The 24,747-nt window shown below is 39.4% G+C and overlaps 1 protein-coding gene and 1 non-coding gene across 2 annotated transcripts in view; both read right to left on the reverse strand.

Annotated features, from left to right (window-relative positions):
- The window catches only part of LIN9 (lin-9 DREAM MuvB core complex component), a 99,212-nt gene that overhangs the window by 66,669 nt on the left and 7,796 nt on the right, over positions 1 to 24,747 (reverse strand). The window contains exons 4-7 of the mRNA XM_004472486.4: positions 23,312 to 23,416; positions 12,905 to 13,038; positions 11,085 to 11,210; positions 200 to 357 (exon numbers count right to left, since the gene is read on the reverse strand). Coding sequence (XP_004472543.1) covers positions 200 to 357; positions 11,085 to 11,210; positions 12,905 to 13,038; positions 23,312 to 23,416 — 523 coding nt within the window. The remainder of the gene's footprint in view (positions 1 to 199; positions 358 to 11,084; positions 11,211 to 12,904; positions 13,039 to 23,311; positions 23,417 to 24,747) is intronic.
- Positions 6,285 to 6,410, reverse strand: LOC111758905 (small nucleolar RNA SNORD22). Its single transcript, XR_002793031.1, has one exon. It is a non-coding gene; the product is annotated as a small nucleolar RNA SNORD22 (small nucleolar RNA).

Genomic DNA, 24,747 nt, shown 5'->3' on the forward strand with positions numbered 1-24,747 from the left:
ATTGTGGTAAATGTTACTTTGAACCAATACACTTTTTTCCAATTACCTTAAAAACAAACTTCATACATGAGGAAAGAGTAACTTCTACAGTAAATAGCTTCAGAACTATAGGGTTTAAGCTTTCTAAATGTAAAAGCCATTCCTCTATTAGAAATTATCTTGGTAAAAAGATAAAATGTCAAAATATTAAAAAGCTTACCTGTAACTTTGGTTCCAATAACCAGGGGTAAAGGAATTTCATCTGGGAGATCTTTGAATTGTGAAACATCTGCAACTTTTCTCTGTTGTAAGAGTCTTATTTTCTGCCGTTTCTGTTTTAATGCTGATCTCTCTTCCTCAAAAAATGCAGAAGAACATCTAGAATAAATTACAAAAATCATATAACTACCTGATATAAAACATAAATCTGACTATCCTTGCTCCCTTTATACTCATTCTTTTAAGCACTGTATTTAAAACTGGTTCTCAGAAATAACTGCTTCTCTTCAAATTAAATTACATTTAATCTGTTTAAAAACAGGACCTTGCAAGACTCAAAGATACAAAAGCAAGTTTAAGTTATCCCTTCCTACAAAGCATGAGGGTTTGTTCACTATCTTTTGACAGAATTTTGCCTGGGTCCCAGGAACCTTAAGGCCAAAGTTCAATTTCAATTTTCTAACTTGGAGAACCTGACATTTTCTCTATGTCCCAGGGGGCTTACCAATAAAGAAATTAGAGACTTGCCACTGTGCCAATCTTTAATCGCACTTCCTGCCTAGAAGTCTGAATGCTGCACTCCCTCTTATTAGGACCTGTATTGCTTCCCATTTTCAAATTCTAGGATGAACCAAAAGTATTCAAACATGGCTTTTATGCCACGGTATAGCCACCTCCTTTAAAGATACATAATGGGCTTTATTGCCATTTAAATAATTTCTCAGAAACCAAATAAACCTAAGTGAAAAGAAAATTGAGATGAGCATGATTTACAAAGTAGATCATTGCTTATTACAAATAAGGACTGGAAATATAAAGAAAAACCTTAGCTGATAATATATAATTTTGTACATGGTCATTTCTGTATTTTTTGAAAATTCATTCAAACAATATATATGGGAAGAATATGAGAAGATTTGGCCAAGAGTCATAGGCTACTAGCAAGTTGAGTGGTCCCCCAAAATCTGATTTTCTTATGTTCTATACAGCATCATTTAGCAGTCTTCTCGGCATTAAAAACCCAGGGAACAGACTACTCCTTTACAACTGACAATTACAATTGTTTGCTTCCTTCTCTACCATGAGTCTCACTTTCTCTGTTGTACCCACTTTCCCCAATTAAACTTTTTATTTTATTTAACAGCTTTATTGCAGTATAACTGGAATTAACTGCAAATAAAGTACCCAAATTAGTAAGTTTATATATATACACACACATATACGTACATATCCATGAAACCATCACTTCAACCAAAATAAACATATAAACAAATACAGATCCATAATCCCCAAATGTTTGCCCTTACCCCTTGGTTACCCCTTCTTCACATTCCTCCCACCCTTATACCCCCACGTCTTGGGTAATAACCATAGCTGCCTTCTATAATTATGTTTATATTTTCTAAGATTTTATATAAATGGACTCATATAGTTTATATGCTTTTGCCTAGCTTTCCTCACTCAACATAATTAATCTGAGATTCACCCATTCTGTTGTATGTATCAATGCATTCCTTTTTATTGCTGCATAGTACTTCATTATATGATGTACCACAATTCATACATACACTGGTTGGTGGACATTTGGGTTGTTTTCAGTTTTGGGCTATTACAAATAAAGTTGCAATCAACATTTGAGTACAGGTTTTCATATGAACATACACTTTAATTTCTGTAGGATAAATACGTAGACTGGAATGGCTGGCCACATCTTCCCAAATGGTTGCAGCATTTTACATGTGCAGGTTAACAGTGTTTCAGGCCCCACAGCCTCACTAACACCTTGCAATGTTCAGTCAATTTTGGTTGACAATTTTGGTTGTAATTTGCATTTTCCTAAAGACTAATGAAGTTGAATATACTTTCAAGTGCATGTATGACAAATTTGTTTCTTTGGTGAAGTATCTATTCAAACCCTTTTCCAATTTGTTAATTGGGTTGTTTGGTTCGTGTTGTTGGGCTTGGAGAGTTATTCCTTACATTCTCAATATAATATACCCACTTTCACCAAATTTTATTTAAATAACATTTTATTTAATAATGCATTCATATGGTTTCAAATTTAATAAGTTCAAAAAAAAGTGAAAACTTTAATACTTGTGCCTCTCACTCACCTAGCTTGTCTCCCAGAGGGAATCCTTTTTATAAATTTCATATACATCCTCCAGAGATACTTTAGAAATACACAGGCAAAAAATGTGCAGTTTCCCATTTTTCTCAAATACCTACAAAAAACACTGTCTGTATTTTGCTTTCTTTTCTTAATGAATCTTTTCTCTAGACTTTTTTTTTTAAGATTTATTTATTTATTTAATTTCCCTCTCCTCCCCCAGTTGTCTGTTTTCTGTGTCTTTTTGCTGCGTCTTGTTTCTTTGTCCCCTTCTGTTTCTTTGTCCGCTTCTGTTGTCGTCAGCAGCACAGGAAGTGTGGGCGGCGCCATTTCTGGGCAGGCTGTACTTTCTTTCGTGCTGGGCAGCTCTCCTTACGGGGTGCACTCCTTGCACGTGGGGCTCCCCTACACGGGGGACACCCCTGTGTGGCACAGCACTCCTTGCGCACATCAGCACCGCTCATGGGCCAGCTCCACACGGGTCAAGGAGGCCCGGGGTTTGAACCACAGACCTCCTGGGGGAGACCGATGCCCTAACCACTCGGCCAAAGTCCGTTTCCCTCTTAATGAATCTTAACAATCACTTCCATAGCAGAACATAAAGAGTTTCCTCTCTGTTTTGTTTGTGCTAAATGACTGCATAGGTTTTTATCATATGGAGATAGTATATCTTATCTAATCTTTCCCTTATTTATGGACATTTCGGTGGTTGCCACTCCTTTGCTGCTACAAACACTGCTGCAATAAATAACCTGTATTGTCCTTTCACTCGTGTGCAAACAATACCATGGTATAAATTGTTAGAAGGCATGGAAATTTGTAATTTTGATAGATATTACCAAATTGCTCTCTGCAGAGGTTATATAACTTTAATCGCTCACTAGCAACTATGAGAGTACTATCTCTCCACATCATTGTCAATTTAACACATTAAAGCATTATGAACTTTGTCAATCTGATAGTTAAAATACAGTATCTCAACAGACTCATCATGAGAAATGAAAAATAAAAGTAAAATTGAGTTTAGAAGAGACATTTCTTCCCTTTTCCTATGACTTGTCTACTTATAATTATTTTTATTATGGGTTATCAGACTTTTTCTGTTTTGGCAAGAATTTTATTTTTGTGAAGTGATACTTGCAAATTTAACAATATTCCTTAATGGTGCCTAACATCGGAGCCTTTCAGAAATATCTTTCCCTATGGTTTCCTCTAGTATTATAGTTTCATCATTTCATTTTTAAAAACTTTAAATTTTTGATCCATTTCAAATTTATCCTGGTATAAAGTGTGAGCTATATTAAGAAACTTATTTTTTTCCTCTAAATTGCCACCGTGTGGTCTAAATCCCCATTAAATGAATAATTCATCTTCCTTTATTTGAGATGCAACTAACCCAATTTTTATAACTAGATTCCCATTTTCATTTGTGATTGTATGTGGACTTTCTCTTTTTTCCATTGATCTTTCTATTCATGGTATCACTACTACTCTGTTCTATTACTGTTATTTTATACTGTATGTTTTTATTAGAGAAGTTACAGAAAAATCATGCATAAAATAGAGTTCTCATACACCACCCTTCACACATGGAGTTTTCCCTATTGTTAATACTCTGCATTAGTGTGGTGCTTTTGTTACAATTGATGAAACAATATTATAATTATCCTATTAACTATAGTCTATAGCTCACAGAATACACCAGTGTTAACTGATGGTTTTGAACTGTACTGTACTTTTTAAAAATTTTTTTCTAGTAACATACATATGCCCTAAAATTTTCCCTTTAACCACATTCAAATATATAATTCAGAGGTGTTAATTATATTTATATTGTTGTATTACCATCACCACCATCTATTATGAATATGTTTCCATCACCCTAAAGAGAAACTCTGTACCAATTAAGCAGTAATTCCCTACCCCTACCCCCAACCCCTAGTAATCCGTATTCTAGTTTCTGACTCTATGAAACTGTTATTCTAATTACTTCATAAAAGTGAAATCATATACTCTCTGTCCTTTGTGCCTGGCTTCTCTCACTCAACACGATGTCTTCAAGGTTCATCCGTGTTGTCGCATGTGCTGGAACGTCATTCATTATTACGGCCATATTTTGCTTATCCATTCACCTGATGACGCACACTCGAGTTGACTCATCTTCTGGCAACTGTAAATAATGCTTCTATGAACATCAGTGTGCAAATATCTGTCTGAGTCCTTGTTTTTAATTCTTTTGGGTATATACCTCGAAGTGGGATTCCTGGTTCATATGGAAATTCTATACTTAATTTCTGAGGAACTTCTAAAACAATTTTCCACAATGACTATACCTTAAATTCCCACAAACAATGAACATGATTTCCTATTATCTACACATCTTCTCCAACATTGTTTTCCTTTTTTAAAATTTTAATAGAAGCAATTCTGCTAGGTGTGAAAAGGTATCTCATTGTAGTTTCGATTTGCATTTCCATAATGGCTAATGATGTTAAGCATCTTTCTGTGTGCTTTTTGGTCCTTCGTATATCATCTTTGGTGAAATGTCTATTCAAGTCTTTGGCCCATTTTCTGACTGGGTTTTCTTTTTGTTGTTGAGTTGTGGGATTTCCTTGTATTCTGGATGTTAAACCCTTATTGGATATGTGCTTTCCAAATATTTTCTCACATTCTACAGGTTGCTGTTTTATCTTCGTGAGGAAGTCCTTCGATGCACAAAAGTTTTAAATTCTGATGAAGTCCCATATATCTACTTTTTTAAGATTAAAAAAACTTTTTTTGGACATAGTAGAAAGGCTGAATTATATTCTAATTTGAACACCTAGACTGGATTGCCTTGAAATGTTCTCCAAGATTTGAATTCCTTTAACGGCAGAATGGAGTCCAGCAGAAATGTGACTCGAATTTCCCTCAAATCATTGCTTGGGCTCCAGGCAAGGTGCTGGACTCCTCAGTGAACAAACTGCTTACTGACAGCACCTCTTAAGGCTGGCATCTTCAGTTGTCATTCAGAAACGAGCTGCTTCTGAATGGGAAAACTGTTTTAATTAGTTAAGTATTCTAAATATTAAAAGCTATTCTAGCCATGGTATTGGATATGAAAGACTAAACAAACGCTTAGCCATCGATGTACCTCAGACAGTTCCTTTTTTTTAGATTTTTTTAAAATTTATTTCTCTCCTTCCCGCCCCCCGCCCCCGCCCCCGCCCCCCGCCCCCCGCCTCCCCCAGTTGTCTGTTCTCTGTGTCCATTTTGCTGCATGTTCTTTTTTTTTTTTTTTTTAAAGATTTTATTTTATTTATTTATATTCCCCCCCTCCCCTGGTTGTCTGTTCTTGGTGTCTATTTGCTGCGTCTTGTTTCTTTGTCCGCTTCTGTTGTCATCAGCGGCACGGGAAGTGTGGGCGGCGCCATTCCTGGGCAGGCTGCTCTTTCTTTTCACGCTGGGCGGCTTTCCTCACGGGCGCACTCCTTGCGCGTGGGCTCCCCCACGCGGGGGACACCCTTGCGTGGCACGGCACTCCTTGCGAGCATTAGTGCTGCGCATGGCCAGCTCCACACGGGTCAAGGAGGCCCGGGGCTTGAACCGCGGACCTCCCATATGGTAGACGGACGCCCTAACCACTGGGCCAAAGTCCGTTTCCTGCATGTTCTTGTTTGGTCTGCTTCTGTTGTTGTCAGCGGCACGGGAATCTGTGTTTGTTTTTGTTGCGTCATCTTGCTGCATCAACTCTCTGTGTGTCCAGCACCATTTCTGGGCAGGCTGCACTTTCTTTCACGCTGGGTGGCTCTCCTCACAGGGCGCACTCCTTGTGCATGGGGCTCTCCTATGCGGGGACACCCCTGTGTGGCAGGGCACTCCTTGTGCACATCAGCACTGTGCATGGGCCGGCTCCACATGGGTCAAGGAGGCCCAGGGTTTGAACCGTGGACCTTCCATGTGGTAGGCGGACGCCCTATCCACTGGGCCAAGTCCGCTTCCCCAGACAGTTCCTTATGGAATAAGTTCTTATCCTCTCTCCCAGTTAGCCCCAGCGGGGTCACCTTTACTGGCTCTGGGACCAGAACAGGGGTTAAAATAAGATGTTTGCTCTGCACTGGCATATCTACTTTTAATTTTGTTGCTTGTGCTTTGGGTGTAAAGTCTAGGAAACCACTGTCCAACACAAGGTCCTGAAAACAATTCCCTATGTTTTCTTCTAGAAGTTTTAGTTTTGGTTCTTACATTTATATCTTTAATCCATTCTGAGTTAATATTTCCATATGGTCCTTTTGCACATGGAGATCCAGTTTTACCAGCACCATTTGTTGAAGAGACTATCCTTTCCCCACTGAAAAGAATCAGTACCCTCATCAAAAATCAACTGGCAGGAAGAGGACATGGCTCAACTGACAGAGCATCTGCCTATCTGGGAGATCCCCAGGGCTTCCTGACCCGTGTGGTGAGCTGGCCCACGCGCAGTGCTGCGGCAAGCAAGGAGTGCTGTGCCATGCAGGGGGGCCCCTTTGTAGGGGTGCCCCACACGCCAGGACTGCGCCCCGCAAGGAGAGCTACCCAGGTGAAAAAAGCACAGCCCTCCCGGGAGTGGCGCCGCACATATGGAGAGCTGATGCAGCAAGATGACGCAACAAAAAAGGGATGCAGTTTCCCAGTGCTGCTGGATAATGCCAAGTGGACGCAGAAGAGCACACAGCAAATGGACAGAGAGCAAACAACAGGGGAGGAGAAGGGAAAAAAAATCAATTGGCCAGATTTAAGGGTTTAATTTTGAAACTCAATTTGATTTCATTGGTCTATATGTCTGTCCTTGTGTCAGTACCATGCTGCTTTAGTTTTCTTTTTTTATTTTGCCTCCCCTCCCCCCTCTCCATTGTCCGCTCTCTGTGACCATTCACTGTGTCTGTTGTCTTCTCATTAGGCAGCTCCACGAACCCATCCTGGGGTCTTCCCGAGTGGGAGAGAGGTGATCATTCTCTCTTTTTTTAAAAGATTTATTTATTTATTTATTTATTTATTTATTTATTTCTCTCCCATTCCCCCTCCCCGCCAGTTGTCTGCTCTCTGTGTCCATTCGCTGTGTGTTCTTCTGTGACCGCTTCTATCTTTATCAGTGGCACCAGGAATCTGTGTCTCTCTTTGTTGCGTCATCTTGTTCTGTCAGCTCTCCACGTGTATGGCACCATTCCTGGGCAGGCTGAATTTTCTTTCGCGCTGGGCGGCTCTCCTTACGGGGCGCACCCCTTGCGCGGGGGACACCCCTGTGTAGCAGGGCACTCCTTGCGCGCATCAGCACTGCATATGGGCCAGCTCCACACAGGTCAAGGAGGCCCGGGGTTTGAACCGCGGACCTCCCATGTGGTAGGCAGGTGCCCTATCCATTGGGCCAAGTCCGCTTCCCAGCATTGACATCTTAATATTTAGTCTCCTAATCCATGAACATAGAATGTTCTTCCATTTATTTAGGTCTTCTTTGATTTCTTGTAGCAATGTTTTATAGCTTTTAGTGTGTCAGTCCTTTACATTCCTGTTAAACTTATTCTTAGACATTTTATTCTTTTAGGTATTATTGTAAATGGAATTTTCTTCTGGATTTCCTCTTCAGATTGTTCATTAGTGGTGCATAGAAACACCACTGATTTTTATGTGTTGCTATTGTACCCTGTCACTTTGCCAAATTTGTTTATTAGCTCTAGCTTTGCTGTGGATCTTTCAGGATTTTCCATATATATAATCATTTCAGGGAAGTGATTGTGGCTCAAGTGATAGAGCACCCACCTACCACATAGGAGGTCCAGGGTTCAGTACCCAGGGCCTCCTGGCCCGTGTGGTGAGCTGGCCCACATGCGGCGCTGCCACGCACAAAGAGTGTGGTGCCACGCAGGGGTGTCCCCCGTGTAGGGGAGCCCCATGTGCAAGGAGTGTGCCCTGCAAGGAGAGCCGCCCCGCATGAAAGAAGTGCGGCCCACCCAAGAGTGGTGCCACACGTGTGGAAAGCTGACTCAGCAAGATGACGCAACAAAAAGACACAGATTCCCAGGGTTGCCGATAAGAATACAAATGGACACAGAAGAACACACAGCGAATGGACACAAAGAGCAGACAATGGGGGAGAGGGTAGAAGGGGAGAGAAATAAATAAATCTTAAAAAAAAAAAAAGTCATTTCATCTGCAAATAGTGAAAATTTCACTTCTTCCTTTCCAATTTGGAGACTTCTTTTTTTTTGTCTAATTGCCCTGTCTAGGATTTCCAATACAAGGTTGACTACACGTGGTGACAGGGCATCCTTGTCTTGTTCCTGATCTTAGGGGGAAAGCTTTCAGTCTTTCACCATTGAGTATGATTTTAGTGGTATGTTTTTGATATACGCCTTTATTATACCGAGGAACTCCCTTCTATTCCTGGTTTTGGAGCGTTTTTATTGAGAAGGGCTGCTGGATTCTGTCAAACACCTTTCTGTGTCAATTTAGGTGATCATTTGGTTTTCTTCTTTCATTATATTAATGTGGTGCTAGGGAAACGGACGTGGCCCAGTGGTTAGGGCGTCCGTCTACCACACGGGAGGTCCGCGGTTCAAACCCCGGGCCTCCTTGACCCGTGTGCAGCTGGCCCATGCGCAGCGCTGATGCGCGCAAGGAGTGCCCTGCCACGCAGGGGTGTCCCCCGCGTAGGGGAGCCCCACGCGCAAGGAGTGTGCCCCGTAAGGAGAGCCGCCCAGTGCGAAAAAAAGCGCAGCCTGCCCAGGAATGGCGCCGCCCACACTTCCCATGCTGCTGATGACAACAGAAGCGGACAAAGAAACAAGACTCAGCAAATAGACACAGAGAACAGACAACCGGGGGAGGGGGGGGAATTAAATAAATAAATAAATCTTAAAAAAAAAATGTGGTGCTATTACAGTAATTGATTTTCTTATGCTGAAGCACCCTTGCATATATGGGCTAAATCCCACTTGAACACGATGTACAATTATTTTATTTTGCTGTTGGATTTGGCTCGCTAGTGTTTTGTTGAAGATTTTTGATTCTACATTTATAGAGGATCTTGGCATATAATTTTCTTTTCTTGTGGTATCTTTACTTGGCTTTCATATTAAGGTGATACTGGCCTCGTAGAATTGAGTTAGGAAGTGTTCCCTCCTCTTCAATATTTTGGAGGAGAGTTTGAGCAGGGTTGGTATTAATTCTTGGAATGTTTGGTAAAATTCACCAGTGAAGCCATTTGGCTCTGAGCTTTTCTTTGTTGGAAGGTTTCTGATTACTGATCCAATCTCTTTTTGCTATTGGAGTATTAAAATCTATTTCTCCTTGAATCAATACAGGTAACTTTGTATGTTCCTAGAAATTTGTCCATTTTAACTAGGCTATCTAATTTGTTGGAGTACAGTTGTTCATGCTATCCTCTTATAATCCTGTTTATTTCTGTGGGGTAAGTAGTAATGTCCCTGCTTTCCTTTCTAATTTTAGTTATTTGCACGCTTTCTTTTATTTTCTTACTTCTTCTAGCCAAAGTTTGTTGATTTTCCTGATCTTTCCAAAGAAACAACTTTTAGTTTTATTTATTCTATTGTTTCTTTGTTTTTAATTCTCTACTTCATTATCTTTACTCTAATTTTTGTTATTTCTTTGCTCTTTGGGTTTAGTTTACTCTTCTTTTTCTAACTTCTCTTGGTATCTTGGACATCTGACTTCTAACTTAGTGTAGGCATTTATAGCTACAAATTTCCCTTTGAGCACTGCCTGCCTCATACCTCAAAAATTTTGATAAGTTTTGTTATTGTTTTCATTCATCTCTAAGTATTCCCTCTATTCAGCACTCACCTAGTTACTTCAACTCTAACTGTCTTGAGGAAGATGTCTCTGACTTTAGGTAGTTGTTGAAATTTCTGTTGGGGAATGGCACCCTGGAGCATCTTACACAGCCATCTTGATCCAGGAAGCTTTTATAATGTATTTCAAGATTTGATAAAGGTAGTCTCCCTTCATTACTTCCTTTTTTCAAAATATTCTCGGATCTTCCTTCTTGATTTCTCTCCTCTTAAATTTGAATTTGAAAATTAATTCATCTAGTTAAAAAGAGGACTACTGATATTTATTCCTACTTCTTCAAATGTATCTTACACATTTCCTGTTAAAATATTGTTTCTGGTATTATATGTTTTTTTCCTTCAAATTTAACAACTTTCTTCAATTTGCCAATTCATTCTACAGTAATTCATTTTTTAAAAAATCACAGCACTTAGTAGGTGAATGAATACAAATACAAATGGAAGTCTTGCACATGCTTTCATTGGACAGAAAGAGAGAATATGAGAATTAATTATCTAATTATTCTTCTACCATATTTCATAATTTCATTCAAAATAAGGTTTTCCAATATGTTAGAAAGCAGGATAATAATGGAACTGTTATTTCAATTGAAAAGTAATTCCTAGAAAGTAACGTATTAGCTAGATGAACTTTGTTTTTATAGCAATTCAAACAGGCTTTGTGGAAATAAAGAGTTTCACAAAAGATAATAACAATGTACATATATAGCCTTATAGCTTCCTTAAATACTTTTTAGGATAGTTATTAATCTTTCTTCGAACACAGTAGGGGACAAAACAATAAAATTAAGTTCAAAGTCTATGACATGAACAAAATGAAATTGTATATTTAATTATAAGGTATATAAGTATAAAAAGCAACCACATTAAAGTTGGTTAATCAGTATATTTAACAGATAATAATTTATTTTCAAAAGGTATTTTATTTTAAACAAGCAAAACATTTTTACCTCCGTGGTTTTCCCATAAGTCGTCTGATTTTTCCCCATTCTACTCTTGTTAACTTTCTTGTCTTCAAATTAGGAAAAGATTCCTTCAGACACACACAGAAGTCATTATCGCCTTCAAAAAGTGGTCTGTAAAATAGAAGTAATATTCTAATGGTTAATATGCAAAGTGTTACTTTCTTATGAAACACAAAATATGAAATACACATTCAATTTTCAATGTCACCCTAATCATAAAATGCAAAACATTCACTCTACCTCATACATATACAAAATAGGCAAAAATTCAAAGTGCTAAAACTGATTTAAATCCTTGGCATTAGTGAAAAAAATTATTTGAAAAAGTTACTCAGAATATTTTCTGTGACTGAGATTCCAGGAGATACAGATTTTTGTTAAATCTCCCGTACAGGTATATTCCTTGGGAGGTTATCCTAGCACTGACCTTACATCTGGTAATTATAAACAATTCCTAGCTACAGGGTAACTGTGTCCCAAAGGTACTACCATCACCAAGGAGTCCTCTTTGGGATTCAATCAGTTTTAGACATCTGGAGGACTCGAGAGGATTAGAGTAGTTCTTGGGAATCCTGGAAGAATTCAGATCATACTAGGACGATGTGAAAAGCCGAAGGCAAAACCAGTGGATAGTAATAAAGCAATTCAATTCACAAGTTTGGCAAACCAGAAACCAGTCTTGGCAGTGATACAGGAATATCTTCAGCTCAGTTATGAACTTCCATGAGAGTCACAAGCTCCAGAATAGGCAACTAGTTTAGAAAGCAGAGAAGGGACGTGCCGATGAACAGCCAGCAACGCAAGCACCAATGACGGCCTCTGGTGGTTTGGGGCTATAGTTACCCCAGAAAAACACCTTCTTAAACTTAATCCACTCCTGTGCGTATCCACACACTGTAAGCAGGACCCTTTCGAGGAGGGTACTTCAGTTAAGGCTGGCCCCCCTCAATCAGGACGAGGCTCAATCCTGTTACTGGAGTCCTCCATAAGCAGAACGCAATTCAGAGAGAGCGCCACTGGAAGCAAGAAGCTGAAATTCAATGGAGGACGGAACAGAGAGGCCAGGGGAGGCCGCCATGTGCACAGCCAAGACGGGAGCCAGGACCAAGGATCAAAGGTTGCCAGCCCAGAGCTCCAGTCTTGGGGAAGAAGGCATCGCCTCGATGACGCCTTGATTTGGACTTTCTGTTAGCCTCAAAGCCATGAGCTAATAAATTCCCATTATTTAACAGAAACCATTTCATGATATTTGCTTGAGCAGCCAAGGAAATGAAAATAGGTTAGACATCTTTCATACTTTTCCTCAATGCATTCTGTTGCTGTATAACTGGATTTCAGCCAAATCTCTTATGTTTTACTTAAACATTTATGTAAAATTATGGTGCTTAAGCAGTATCCATAAAATAAACTAACCTCCAAAAAAACTTATTAAACAATTTTTACTATTAAACAACAGTTTCTCTACTATTACACTAGCATTTAAAAATCTCAAGATTTAAAAATCAAGTCTCATTCACTACGAATAATGGTGGTTTGTTTTAGGATATCTCCACTCCATTTGTAAATTCTAATTCAAAGAGTCTCTCATTTAATTTTTCACAAAAATGTATACCTTATTCTCAAAAAGGAAAAAAATAAAACAAAACAGAATTATGAGAAATGAAAACAATGAATTGGAATGAGGAATAGAAAAAGGAATTCAGAAAAATATAGAAAAAATCTATAGAAAATGTTATAGTTTATAACATTTGAAAAACTTAATTTCTGATTCAAGTAATATTCATGATAAAATTCACGACACATACTTATCTATATTTGAATAGAACCACTCATATATGCACCATTTATGTGCTTTGGGAAGCTTGAGTAGGTTACGTAATCGAAAACCAATCTTCTGTGATGCTTTCTTATCTGGTGTTGACATAGTTGCTGTAAATTTCTATAATAAAAAACAGAAATCGATTACAGGTCCACCAGGTGAGAATATACAGCCATAACACCGAACACCTTGTAAGAGGTAGACTACGGTTAAGTATTCAAAACACTGAGCAATAGTCAACAATAGGGGCTTTGTTATCGTTCAACAAATAAACAGTCTATTTCTTACAAAGTAAAAGCCTCTCGTTTTACATTTTCTGACAAAAAATGGTAAATATGACCCCATTATGTCTGCACTGCAGTACAATTTCAGTTCAGGTGTGCAGGAAGAAGAGACGTGGGCGAAATTTTCCTAAACTTCACACTTCAGAGAAGATCAGTGAGAAGAACTCTGCTCTCACTGAGAGTGAGCGAGAGGGAGACAAGCAGGAACGCACACGGCCCACCAGCCCAGGGGCATGGTGACTGGGACGGCAAAACTGAGGCGCCAGCGTTCATCAAGTGTTCAGAGCACAGAAGATGAAAGAGCTTCCCAACTCGTCATGAAGTCAGCACAACACAGACAACATCTGCCAAAGTATATTAAAAGAAAACCTCAGAAAATATCATGAATGGGTACAGATTAAAAAACAAACAAAACCAAAAGACGACTTAAAAAAAGTTAACAGATAAACACAATCAAAACATCACAAGAGGGGAGCGGGTAAAGCTCAGTGGTCAAGCCATGTACAAGGTTCCAGATTCAATTTCTAATACCTCCTAAAAAATAAAAAAAGCCATCAAAAGAATACAACCCAACCAAGTGGAATTCATGTCAAGAATGGAAGGATTGAGAAGTGATATTATCAATATGGAGACATAAGTCATCCTCTGGAAAAGTCTCCCTAGAGAATCAGCTAATAAAAGGACGACTACCAGTTGCTTAGAACTCAGGAGGATGGTAGAGACTGGACAAGAACTCCACAAGCAATGAATCGAAGAAAAAGAAAAATATCATGAAAGACACTTCCACTCGACCACAGTCCGTTCTCCTCCCCACTTGTCCAGCACCGCTTGGGAGCTGCTCAGAAGTAACGGCCCAGCTCGCTCCCACTGCAGACAGGGAGCACAGCAGCGAGTCAGATTCAGAGCCCAAGTGAGCAGAGACCCAGGGTGGAACACAAGCTGCTGAGGATGGTGCATGTGTCGGCCGGCACTCCTGCACGGGGGCGCTTTCCTGCACGGGGCGCTATTTCCACACAGGGCAGCACTCCTGTACGTGGCGGCATTCCCACGTTTGTTCCCAGTGGGAAAGAAAAAGAAGAAAGACTGTGGTAGAAAGGCTGACAAAAGGTAAGCTTACTTAATCCAGTTTCTGTGGCCTGGGCCACCTAAACACAAATGGATTTTTCTAGGCGACTCCTCTTTCTGGACTGACCCCGTTTGGCTCCCTGGGGCAGGCTACCCTAACAGGGAAGAAACTGGAGTCTGAAAAGTCTCAGGGAAAGGGGAGGGGTGTCACATTAAACTGCTGTAAGACAGGACAGGTCCCAGGACTGTAAAGTGAAAGAAAAATAGGGCACTGAGTGAGGGAGAGAATTTAAACAAATCACAGGAGCTAGGGAGAAAAACCTTTGCAAACAAACAAAATGGATCAAGATTCCTGGAGAAGGAACAGAGGAAAGGAAGCTCTCTCCTGGAGGTGAACCAAATGCACAGCGTGCATACCCACGCCAAGAACAGATGAAGAAGAGCTGAGAAGACGTGATCACACACCGCTGCTCTAAAGGTCAGAATAAGGTGGACCAAGTGTCAAAAAGCTTAACACAAAGCCAATCAACAAGAAAACCCCAGAAAAGAGGGAAAAACAGACCTTCAGAGTAAACTCATCAAGATAGCCACATGCCTAAATATCAGCAAAAAAGTACAAGCCATAGTACAGGAAGATACAGCTCAGTCAAGGGAACAAACAAAAAATCAGAGGACACAAAGAATTTGAAACAACTACTCAAAGAAGTTCAAACAAATCTAAATCAACTCAGGAGAGGAAGGAAAACATGCATAAAGAGATAAAGAACAGGGAAAAGGATGTGGCTCAACCAACTGGGCTCCCATCTACTGTACAGGAGGTCCAGGGTTTGATGCACAGGGCCTCCTGGTGAGGGCGAGCTGGCCCACGCACAGTGCTGGCCCACGTGGCAATGCCACCATGCATAGGAGTGCTGCCCGGTGTGGAAATACCACCCCACGCAGGAAAGTCACCCCGTGCAGGAGTGCCAGCCGACACAGAGAGCTGGCACAGCATGATGATGCAACAGTAGACACAGAGGAAAGAAAATAAAGAGACGTAGCAAAAGAGGGAGATAAGGTGGCGCCAGAGAGTAATTACCTCTCTCCCACTCTGGAAGGTCCCAGGATCGGTTCCTAGAGCCGCCTTATGAGAATACAAGCAGACACAGAAGAACACACAGCGAATGGACACAGACGGCAGACAACAGGGGGAATGGGGGTGGGGAGAAATAAATAAAAATAAATCTTTAAAAAAATATTAAGAAGGGAAACAGACTTGGCCCAGTGGTTAGGACATCTGTCTACCACATGGGAGGTCTGTGGTTCAAACCCCAGGCCTCCGTGACCCGTGTGGAGCTGGCCCATGCACAGTGCTGATGCGCGCAAGGAGTGCCCTGCCACGCAGGGGTGTCCCCCGCGTAGGGGAGCCCCACACGCAAGGAGTACGCCCCGTCAGGAGAGCTGCCCAGCGCAAAAGAAAGTGCAGCCTGCCCAGGAATGGTGCCACCCACACGGAGAGCTGACACAACAAGATGACGCAACAAAAAGAAACACAGATTCCCGTGCCACTGACAACAACAGAAGCGGACAAACAAACAAGATGCAGCAAATAGACACAGAGAACAGACAACCAGGGTTGGGGGGGGAGGGGAGAGAAATAAATAATAAATAAATAAATCTTTGAAAAAAAAGAATATTAAGAAAACAATGTATGAGCATAAACTAGAATTTTAAAGTATAAAAAGAAACATAACAGAAATATGGGGATGAAAGGCACAATAGTAGAAATTAAAAATACACTAGAGGGGGAAGCGGCTGTGGCTCAATCAGATGAGCTCCCGTCTACCATATGGGGAGCCCTTGGTTCGCATCCCAGGGCCTCCTTGTGAAGGCAGGCTGGCCCGCATGCTGCGGAGAGACACCTGGCCTGCAAGCACACAAGCGCCACAGAGGGCCACCCAGCCCGCAGATGCTGTGGAGCACCGACTCAGCAAGGTGACGCAACAAAAAGGGAGACAAGCAAGAACACAGAAGAACCGCAGCAAATGGACTCAGAAAGCAGACAGCAAGCAATCCACAAGCAGGGAGGGGAAATTAAATAAATAGAGAGCAGACAGCATGTAAAAAGCCGCAAAGGGGGGGGTAAAAAAAATACACTAGAGGGAGCAGACGTGGCTCAAGTAGTTGAAGACCTGCTTCCCACATGGGAGGTCCCGGGTTCAATACCAGCCCCCGATGCCTAAAAACTAACTAACAAGCAAAAAACCACTAGAGGTATACAACAGCGTATCTGAACATACAGAAGACTCAACTAGCTAGAAGACAACTGAAATCTTATAGTAGGAAGAAAAGATAGAGAAAAAAAATTGAGCAGTGTCTCAGGGATTTGAGTGAAGTATGAAGCAGACAAACACATGCATCATGGGTGTCCTGGATGGAAAAGAGAAGGGAAAAGAGGCAGAGAGAATATCTGAGGAAATAATGGCCTAAAATTTCCCAATTCTTATGAAAGACATAAATATACATGTTCAAGAAGCTCAATGTACTCCAAACACAGTAAGTTCTAAGAAACCTACTCCAAGAAACATACTAACCAGAATGTCAGCTGCCAAAGATAGAGAGAGAGCTCTGAAAGCAGCAAGAGAAAAGCGATCCATCACATACGAGGGATCCTCAGTAAGACTAAGTGTGATTTCTTAACAGAAACCATAGAGGCAGGAGGCCACTTATTTATTTAGGCACAAAAAGAAATGAAGTTGTGATGTATGCAACAACGAGGATGAGCCTTTACGACATTACGCTGAGTGAAATAAGCCAGACACAAAAGTCCAATTTGTATGATCTACTGATATGAGCTACCTATAACAGCTAACTATATATAGTTAACTATAATAAGCAAACACATAGAGTTAGAATCTGGAATATAGTTTACCAGGGGATAGACTGCGGTTAGAGAATGGGGCGCTGATGCTTAATTTGTACAGAATTTATATTTAGATTGATTGTAATGGTTTGGAAAGGAATGGTGATAATGGTGGTACATTATCATGAGTGTAATTAATAACACTGAATTACATACGTGAATGTCTTTAAAAGGGGAAATTCTAAGTCGTGTATGTTACTAGAATAAAAGTTAAAAGATAAAACATAGGATTGGGGAGTAGATGTGGCTCAAGCAGTTGGGCGCCAGCCTCCCACATGGGAGTCCTGGGTTCAATTCCCAGTGCCTCCTAAAGAAGACAAGCGAGTGAGCTGGTGTGGCAGGCTGGCACGGCGAGCTGACACAACTAGGAAACACAATGAGACACACAACAAGCAGGGAGCGGATGTGGCTCAAGCGAATGGGTGCTTCCCTCCTACATGGGAGGTCCCGGGTCCGGTTTCTGGGCCTCCTAAAGAAGACGAGCACACAAAGAACAGACACAGAGAGCAGAGAGCGAGCACGAAAGGTGAAGGGGGTGTGCGGAGAAGTAAATACATCCTAAAAAACAAAAAACAAAGGACTGGACAACACAGTGAACCCTATTGTAGATGACGGACTGTAGCTACAGAGTAAGAATGTTCTTTCATGAATGATAATAAATGTGTGACACTCACAAAAGGTGTTAATAATAGGGTGGTCTACGGGGAAAACACACCTAGTAGCTCTATTTCAGTGTTCTTCCATCACTTGTAACAAAGGTACCATGCTAACGCAACGTGTCGCCCACAGAGGAATATACAGTAAAGCTGTATTTTTTACATGATTTTACCGTAAAACTTTAATTTCTCTAATTTAATAAAACTTAAAAAAAAACATATTTACATTTTATCTAGTACTTTGTGTCTCATTTCTTTCACTTAGCACAATTTTAAAATTTTACAATTGACAGGAAAATAGTAAGATATGGCTGTTTACTGTAATATAAATAGGTTTAGAGATGGAACTGGATGAGCGGCATGCACAGCTGAGTATGGGTTAAGGGATTGACAGGTGACTGCTAAGGGGTAGGGGGTTTTTATTTTTGGAATAAAATGTTCTAAAGCTGATTGTGGTGATGAATACACACTCTTACACAACTCTGTGATTATACCAGAAGCCACTGAAAGTACACTTTCTTAAAAAGATTATTTATTTATTTACACACACACACATCGTTTACGCTCTCTCTGCATCCACTCGCTGTATGCGCTGTGTCTGCTTATCTTCTCTTTAGGAGGCACCGGAAACCAAATCTGGGACCTCCCATGTGGCACAATTGCTTGAGCCACCTCAGCTCTCTGCTTTGTTTTGTTTCTCACTGTCTTTCCTCTTCGTGGCTCCTTGTTGCATTACCTTGTTGCGACAGTTTGCCACACCAGCTCACTGTTTTGCCCGTCTTCTCCAGGAGACACTGGGAACTAAACCTGGCATCTCTCATGTGGCAGGCGGGAGCTCAATCACTCCAGCCATATCTACTTCCCTAAATATACACTTTACAAGGATTGTATGGTATGTGAACATATCTCAATAAAATTGCTTTAAAAATACAATAATAGGTCATATTTCACAGGCCTGTGTATTGGGTATTTTAAATGACATAATCTGTATAAAATACGCCACACAGTGCCTAGGCCAGAGAATCTCTCAATAAATGTTGGCTACTATTGTTAAAAAAATATTAAAAGTATAATTATAAAAAAGTGCTATCATCAATTGTGACAAATGTTCCACACCAATTCACAGTGTTGGTGGTGGGGTGATGTATAGGAATCCTGTATTTTATGTATGATTGTTCTATAAACCTATAACTTCTCTAATAAAATTTTAAAAAATAAATAACAAAATTTTTAAAGAATAAAAAACAAGGATTGACAAGTATAAAACTATTAATATAATTTACCATTGTGAGACATCAAATAAGAAAAATAATCATCTCTACTGATGATAAAGGCATTAAAAAAGAATTCAATATTCATCAAGACAACTCTTAATAAAATAGAAATAGATGAGATAAATGAAGACACAGAGTATACCAAAACTTAGGCAATGAAACTAAAGCATTGCTTGGAGGGAAATTTACAGTTGTAAATACCTATATTAGAAAATAAGAAACATCGAAAATAAATAATCTACCCTTCCACCTTAAGAAACTAAAAAAAAGAAGGGCAAATTAAATCCAAACTAAACAGAAGAAAGGGCAAAAATAACTATTAGAGCAGAAAGAAATGAAATAGAAAAAAATAAGAAAAACCAATGAAACCAAAAGTTGGTTCTTGGAAAAGACAATAAAATCAGCAAATCTTTAGTTATAATGACCAGGAAAAAAAACTGATACTTTAACCTAATTAAATAGATATAGCACCACATTTCTCTCCACTTAAGTCCAAAAGCTAGTATCATACCCAATGTAAAATACTAAAAATATTCTCATTAGAGTAAAGAACATGACAAAGATGACCAATTTTACCACTATTTTTGGCACTCTTTTGAAGGAAATAACATTATATAAAATAAAAATTGGAAAGAAGACAAAACTATCATTATTTCCAGGTGATATGATTGCCCCAGAAAACGCAAGAGGATCAACTGTAATAATTATTTAAAAAATAAGAGAATTTAATAAAGTGGGTGATTACAGAATTGATATACAAAAATAAGTATCTTAAAAAATTACTCTTTCCGATATATAAATGAGAACTGGTTAGATAATAAACAAGAAATACCCAGTTTATGACAGCAACAGTGACAAGAATAAAAAGATTAAATACTTAGGAATATACTTATAACAAGAAAAGTATAAAATTTGTATGGAGAAAATCTTTAAAGTCTACTGAGGGTCATTAAGGACTTGAATAATTGGAATGACAACCAGTTCTTACATAGACAGTCTCAATGTTATATATAGATGTCATTTCCTGTAAATTAATTTAAAGTATTAGCACAATCCCAATAAAAATGCTAACACGTTCTTTTTTCCTAGCCTGGCTGATTCTAAAGTTCATAGAGAAAAATAATGCACAAGAATACTCAGGAAAGAATTAACACCAAGCCTGCTCAAGCTCTTTCACAACAGTGAAGAGAAGAGTGCACCACCCACCCTGTTCTACACCGCCAGCATCACCTTCACTCCAAAGCCAGACAAAGACACCAGAAGGAACGAAAATTACAGATCAACATCCCTTCAGAATATAGATGCAAAAATACTCAACAAAACACTAGCCAACTGAATCCACCAGCACATTAAAAGAATTATGCACCACAACTAAATGGAATTTATCACGGGAATGCAAGGGTAGTTCAGCATAAGAAAACTGATTAACATAATATGCTACATTAATAAAATGAAAACAACAACAACACAAACTACTTGGTAATCTCTATTGACACAGAAAAGGCATTTCACAAAATCCAGCATCCCTTCTGGATGAAAACACTGAGAAAATTCCTCAACATAAAAGGTTGATATGGAAAACCAACAGCTAGTATCTTACCCAATGGTGAAAGGTGGAAGCTTTCCCCGAAGATAAGGGGCAAGACAGGGACGCCCGCATCGCCACTGCTGCTCAACACTGAACTGAAAATTCTAGCCAGGGATTCTGGCAAGAAAGAGACATAAAAGCCATTCAAACTGGAAAGGAAGAAATAAAACTTGACCTTTATGTAGTTGACATGAACCTATATATGGAAAGTCCTATAAGAAAACTACTAGAGCTAATAAAGAAACTCAGCAAAGTGGCAGACTACAAGATCAACACACAAAATTAGTGCTGTTTCTACACACCAGCAAGGAACAATATAAAAAGGAAATCAAGAAAAAGTTCCGTTTACAATAGTAACTGACAATCAAATATCAAGGAATAAACTTATCCAAGGAGGTAAAGGACTTGTATGTGGAAAACGACAAAATACTGCTGAGAGAAATTAAAGAAGACTTGAAAGACTGGAAAAACAAACATTCCATGTTCACGGACTGGAAGACTTAATGTTAAAGATGTCAATACTGCCCAAAGCAATTCACAGATTAACACAATTCCAGTCAAAATTTCTGCAGCCATCCTTGCAGAAATGGAAAAGTCAATCATTAAATTCATACAGAAGGGCAAGGAGTCCTGAATAGCCAAACCAGCTCGAGAAAGAACAGCAACGCTGGAGGAATCCCCACTTCCCAATTTCGAAATTATTACAAAGCAACATTAAATATAAGTGTGTGATACTGGCATAAGCACAGGTATATACACTGGGACAGGAATAGAACTGAGAGTTCAAAAATAAATCCTCACAATGTCTCAAGCAACTGGGCTCACATCGACCACATGGGGGGTCCAGGGTTCGATTCCTGGGGCCTCTTGGTGAAGGCAAGCTGGCCTGTGGGGTGAGCTGGCCTGAGCAGAAAGCTGGCCCACACAGGTGTACTGGCCTGCATGGAGTGCTGGTGCAGCAAGATGACACAACAAAAAGGGATACAGAGGAGAGATAAGAAGAGATGCAACAGCTGGTAGCCTTAAAAAAAAAAAAGAGAGATGCAACACACCAGGCAACTGAGATAGTGCAAGAGATTGAACACCTCTCTCCCACTCTGGAAGGTCCCATGATCGGTTCTTGGTGCCATGTAAAGAGAAAAAGACAAGGAGACACAGGAGAACACACAGTGAAGGGACACAGAGAGCAGACAGTGAGTGCAAAACAAAGAGGGGTATGGTGGGTAATAAATAAATCTTAAAGAAGATGATGATGATGAGCCAAAATGAGTCAGGAGAAAACTTTCTTAGCTCAGAAGATATTTGGGATATAATTATAAAAATTAGGATATGGACTAGGTATGTGATATTAGGGAATTATAGTTAATTTTCCTAAAGGTTGGTTTCAATTAAGCAGGAAAATGTCCTATTCTAAGAAGCTGCATAGTGAAGTATTTTGTAATATGCAACATAAATGGGTTAGGAAAAAGAAATATAGACACATGTATTCACAAAAAACAAAGCATACACAGAAAAATGAAAATTGTTGAACTAGGTGGATTGACTAGTATACAGGTTTATTGTACTATTCTTTCAAGTTTTATTTTTGAAATAATAAGGTAGAGGGAAAAAAGAACTTAAAAATATCCATACATTTGGACACTTAAAATATATAAGTAAAGTTAATTCACCCTAATTAACCTAACACAGCTCTTTTAAAGTTAAGACAGCTAGCAAATTTTTTTATTTAACTATTTCATGCATTTACTTAACATTATACAACACATACCAAATCAAACAGCAGACTGGCCTATTAGTTTCAACTGGGTCAAATTTTTAAATTGCATTTTAGATGCTTACATACACTTATCCTTCACATTTTTTTAAAAAAAAGAGTATAAAACACATTTTTGTTCATTTTATGGTACAGGAATAGTTTACTGTTTGAAATTATCATAAAGTTATTTGAATTTTTTGGTTTTCAGTAGAGTATATTGCTGGCCATACTTTTAATTTGTTTGATGCCAAATTGCTGGTGAAGCAACCACCTCTGTTATCACCTATTGTATTGGAAAATCTTGTTTTAGAACACTTTTGGAAAAACAATGAAGGGGAAGTATGGAATGTCTGTATCAGAGCTCATTAGTTTGATAAAAGAAAAATTATTATATTGTGGAAGTATTTCCTTATCCAGTTTTCATTCCTTTGATTATTACATGTCTACTATACTTTTTTTTAAATGGCGAAAGTGGGAAAAGAGATAAATTTCATGCTACAAATTTTCCTCTTGAATAAAGAAAGTTTTCTACATACTTCTCTCAGTGATAAAGTAAAGCCTTTTTTCCCTATTTTCAAGCAAAACTCCAAACTGATTCCATACTGCCAAATCCATTTGCTCAACGTTCACTACCTCCACGCTTAAAAGGAAAGGTGCCTTCACAGGACTACGGACCGGCTGTCTACTCAGGTTTAAAACTTATCAATAAAGGTCCTTTCTAGTTAACTAAAACAGGAACTAAATTGGAGTACTGATTTAAAGACAAGAATTTGTTATTTAAAATGCAAGAGAATAATATAAAAACTTTATTATGCTAACCAATCACTCACTTCCTTTCACTGATATCAAAGTTTTAGCCCACACGTACCTGTGGAACCATTGCAACCCTCTGGTTTCTTTTAGGTGACCTTGTATTTATTTGTCTGTCATCCTCATCAGAAAAGAGTCGACTTCGTTTTGAATTTCTGAAAGGCTATGGTAGAAAGTTTTTTATTTAATGAAAAAGCTGAACACTTCCCTCTTTTGTCCCTAAGTACAATTCTATTTTTGGAAAATATTGCTAACTCTGGATTATTGGTAATATGGAAGGAGGAAGTATGAGTAATATGAAGTATATAATGACAAGTTTAAATAATCTTAGATTTAGAGAGCAATAAGATACATTTATGCAATTTGTTTACAAATGAAACACCTGGCTATGATTAAATTAAAACTAATATCCTATCTCCTTAGTACACTGGCAACTTTGGATGGTGAAGACAGGAAATTAAGTTCTGGAAATTCCAGTTCATATTATGTTGGTATTTGGGTTAGTATCAGTTGGATGTATCACATGCTGTGTCTTAATTAGGGCTGAGCTGGGGAAAAGATACTGGATCACTCAAGAACAATAAGCCTAAATGTATATAATAATATACTAGAACTGCTGCCAGGAAGTGTTAACCAACTTCCCATTTGTGAATAAAAGTACAAATTACTTGATAAGTACCTGTAGAACTAAAAAAATAATATAATAAAATAAATAAAGTACCCAAAGGACAATAACATCATAGATTTAAAAGGACTCTAACATGACAAAACCACAGTCTACCCTAGATACAGAGGCTTCATTAACAGAGAGAATAATGGAAATAATATCCCAACAGCACCAGCATCCTTTTTCAAATCCTTCTCCCACCACTTAAGACAAACTCTCAGGGCCATGTGGAAAGGAGGCAGGTCCTGACGGCTTCAGATGAGCTCCAGGCTCACAACATACGGGCAGAACCCAAGTGGGCCAGGTTAGAGGTATGGACTCTACCCAGTCTCAAGACTCCAGGGCCCTCAGAGCAAGTCCCCTGTCCTGAGCCCATCCTCTGACCACAGGCAGAGAGGAAAAATGGAAAGATGCTGGGGAACTGACAGTGGAAAAAGTCCCTGGCATTCACTGCGGCCAGCTGCGAGGCTGCCACGCCTGCTGCTGTGCATGCCCGCTCCAGGCTTGCTTCGTGCGTGACCCCCAAGTCCTCCTGGCTCCACACTATTGCATCAGCTACGACGTGGCTGGGCAGGGGAGGAGCAGAGGTCCCCAAAGCATGCCTATTACCTGCTCACCTTTACTTCCCATCCCTAAATCACCTACCCTTGACCTATAATACTTTAATACCTTACCATTTACTTATGTATCTTTTTGCAGGGACCAGAGCCATGTAAAATTTTTGCGTTTTATGAACATATGTTTGGGGGTTGCTAGTTTATTATTATTATTTAAAGAACACACAATTATTTAACAAATGCTTAATTATGACCAGACAAACCACCTAA

The sequence above is a fragment of the Dasypus novemcinctus genome, chromosome 13, assembly GCF_030445035.2.
Source record: "Dasypus novemcinctus isolate mDasNov1 chromosome 13, mDasNov1.1.hap2, whole genome shotgun sequence".
NCBI classification, from domain to species: Eukaryota; Metazoa; Chordata; class Mammalia; order Cingulata; family Dasypodidae; genus Dasypus; species Dasypus novemcinctus.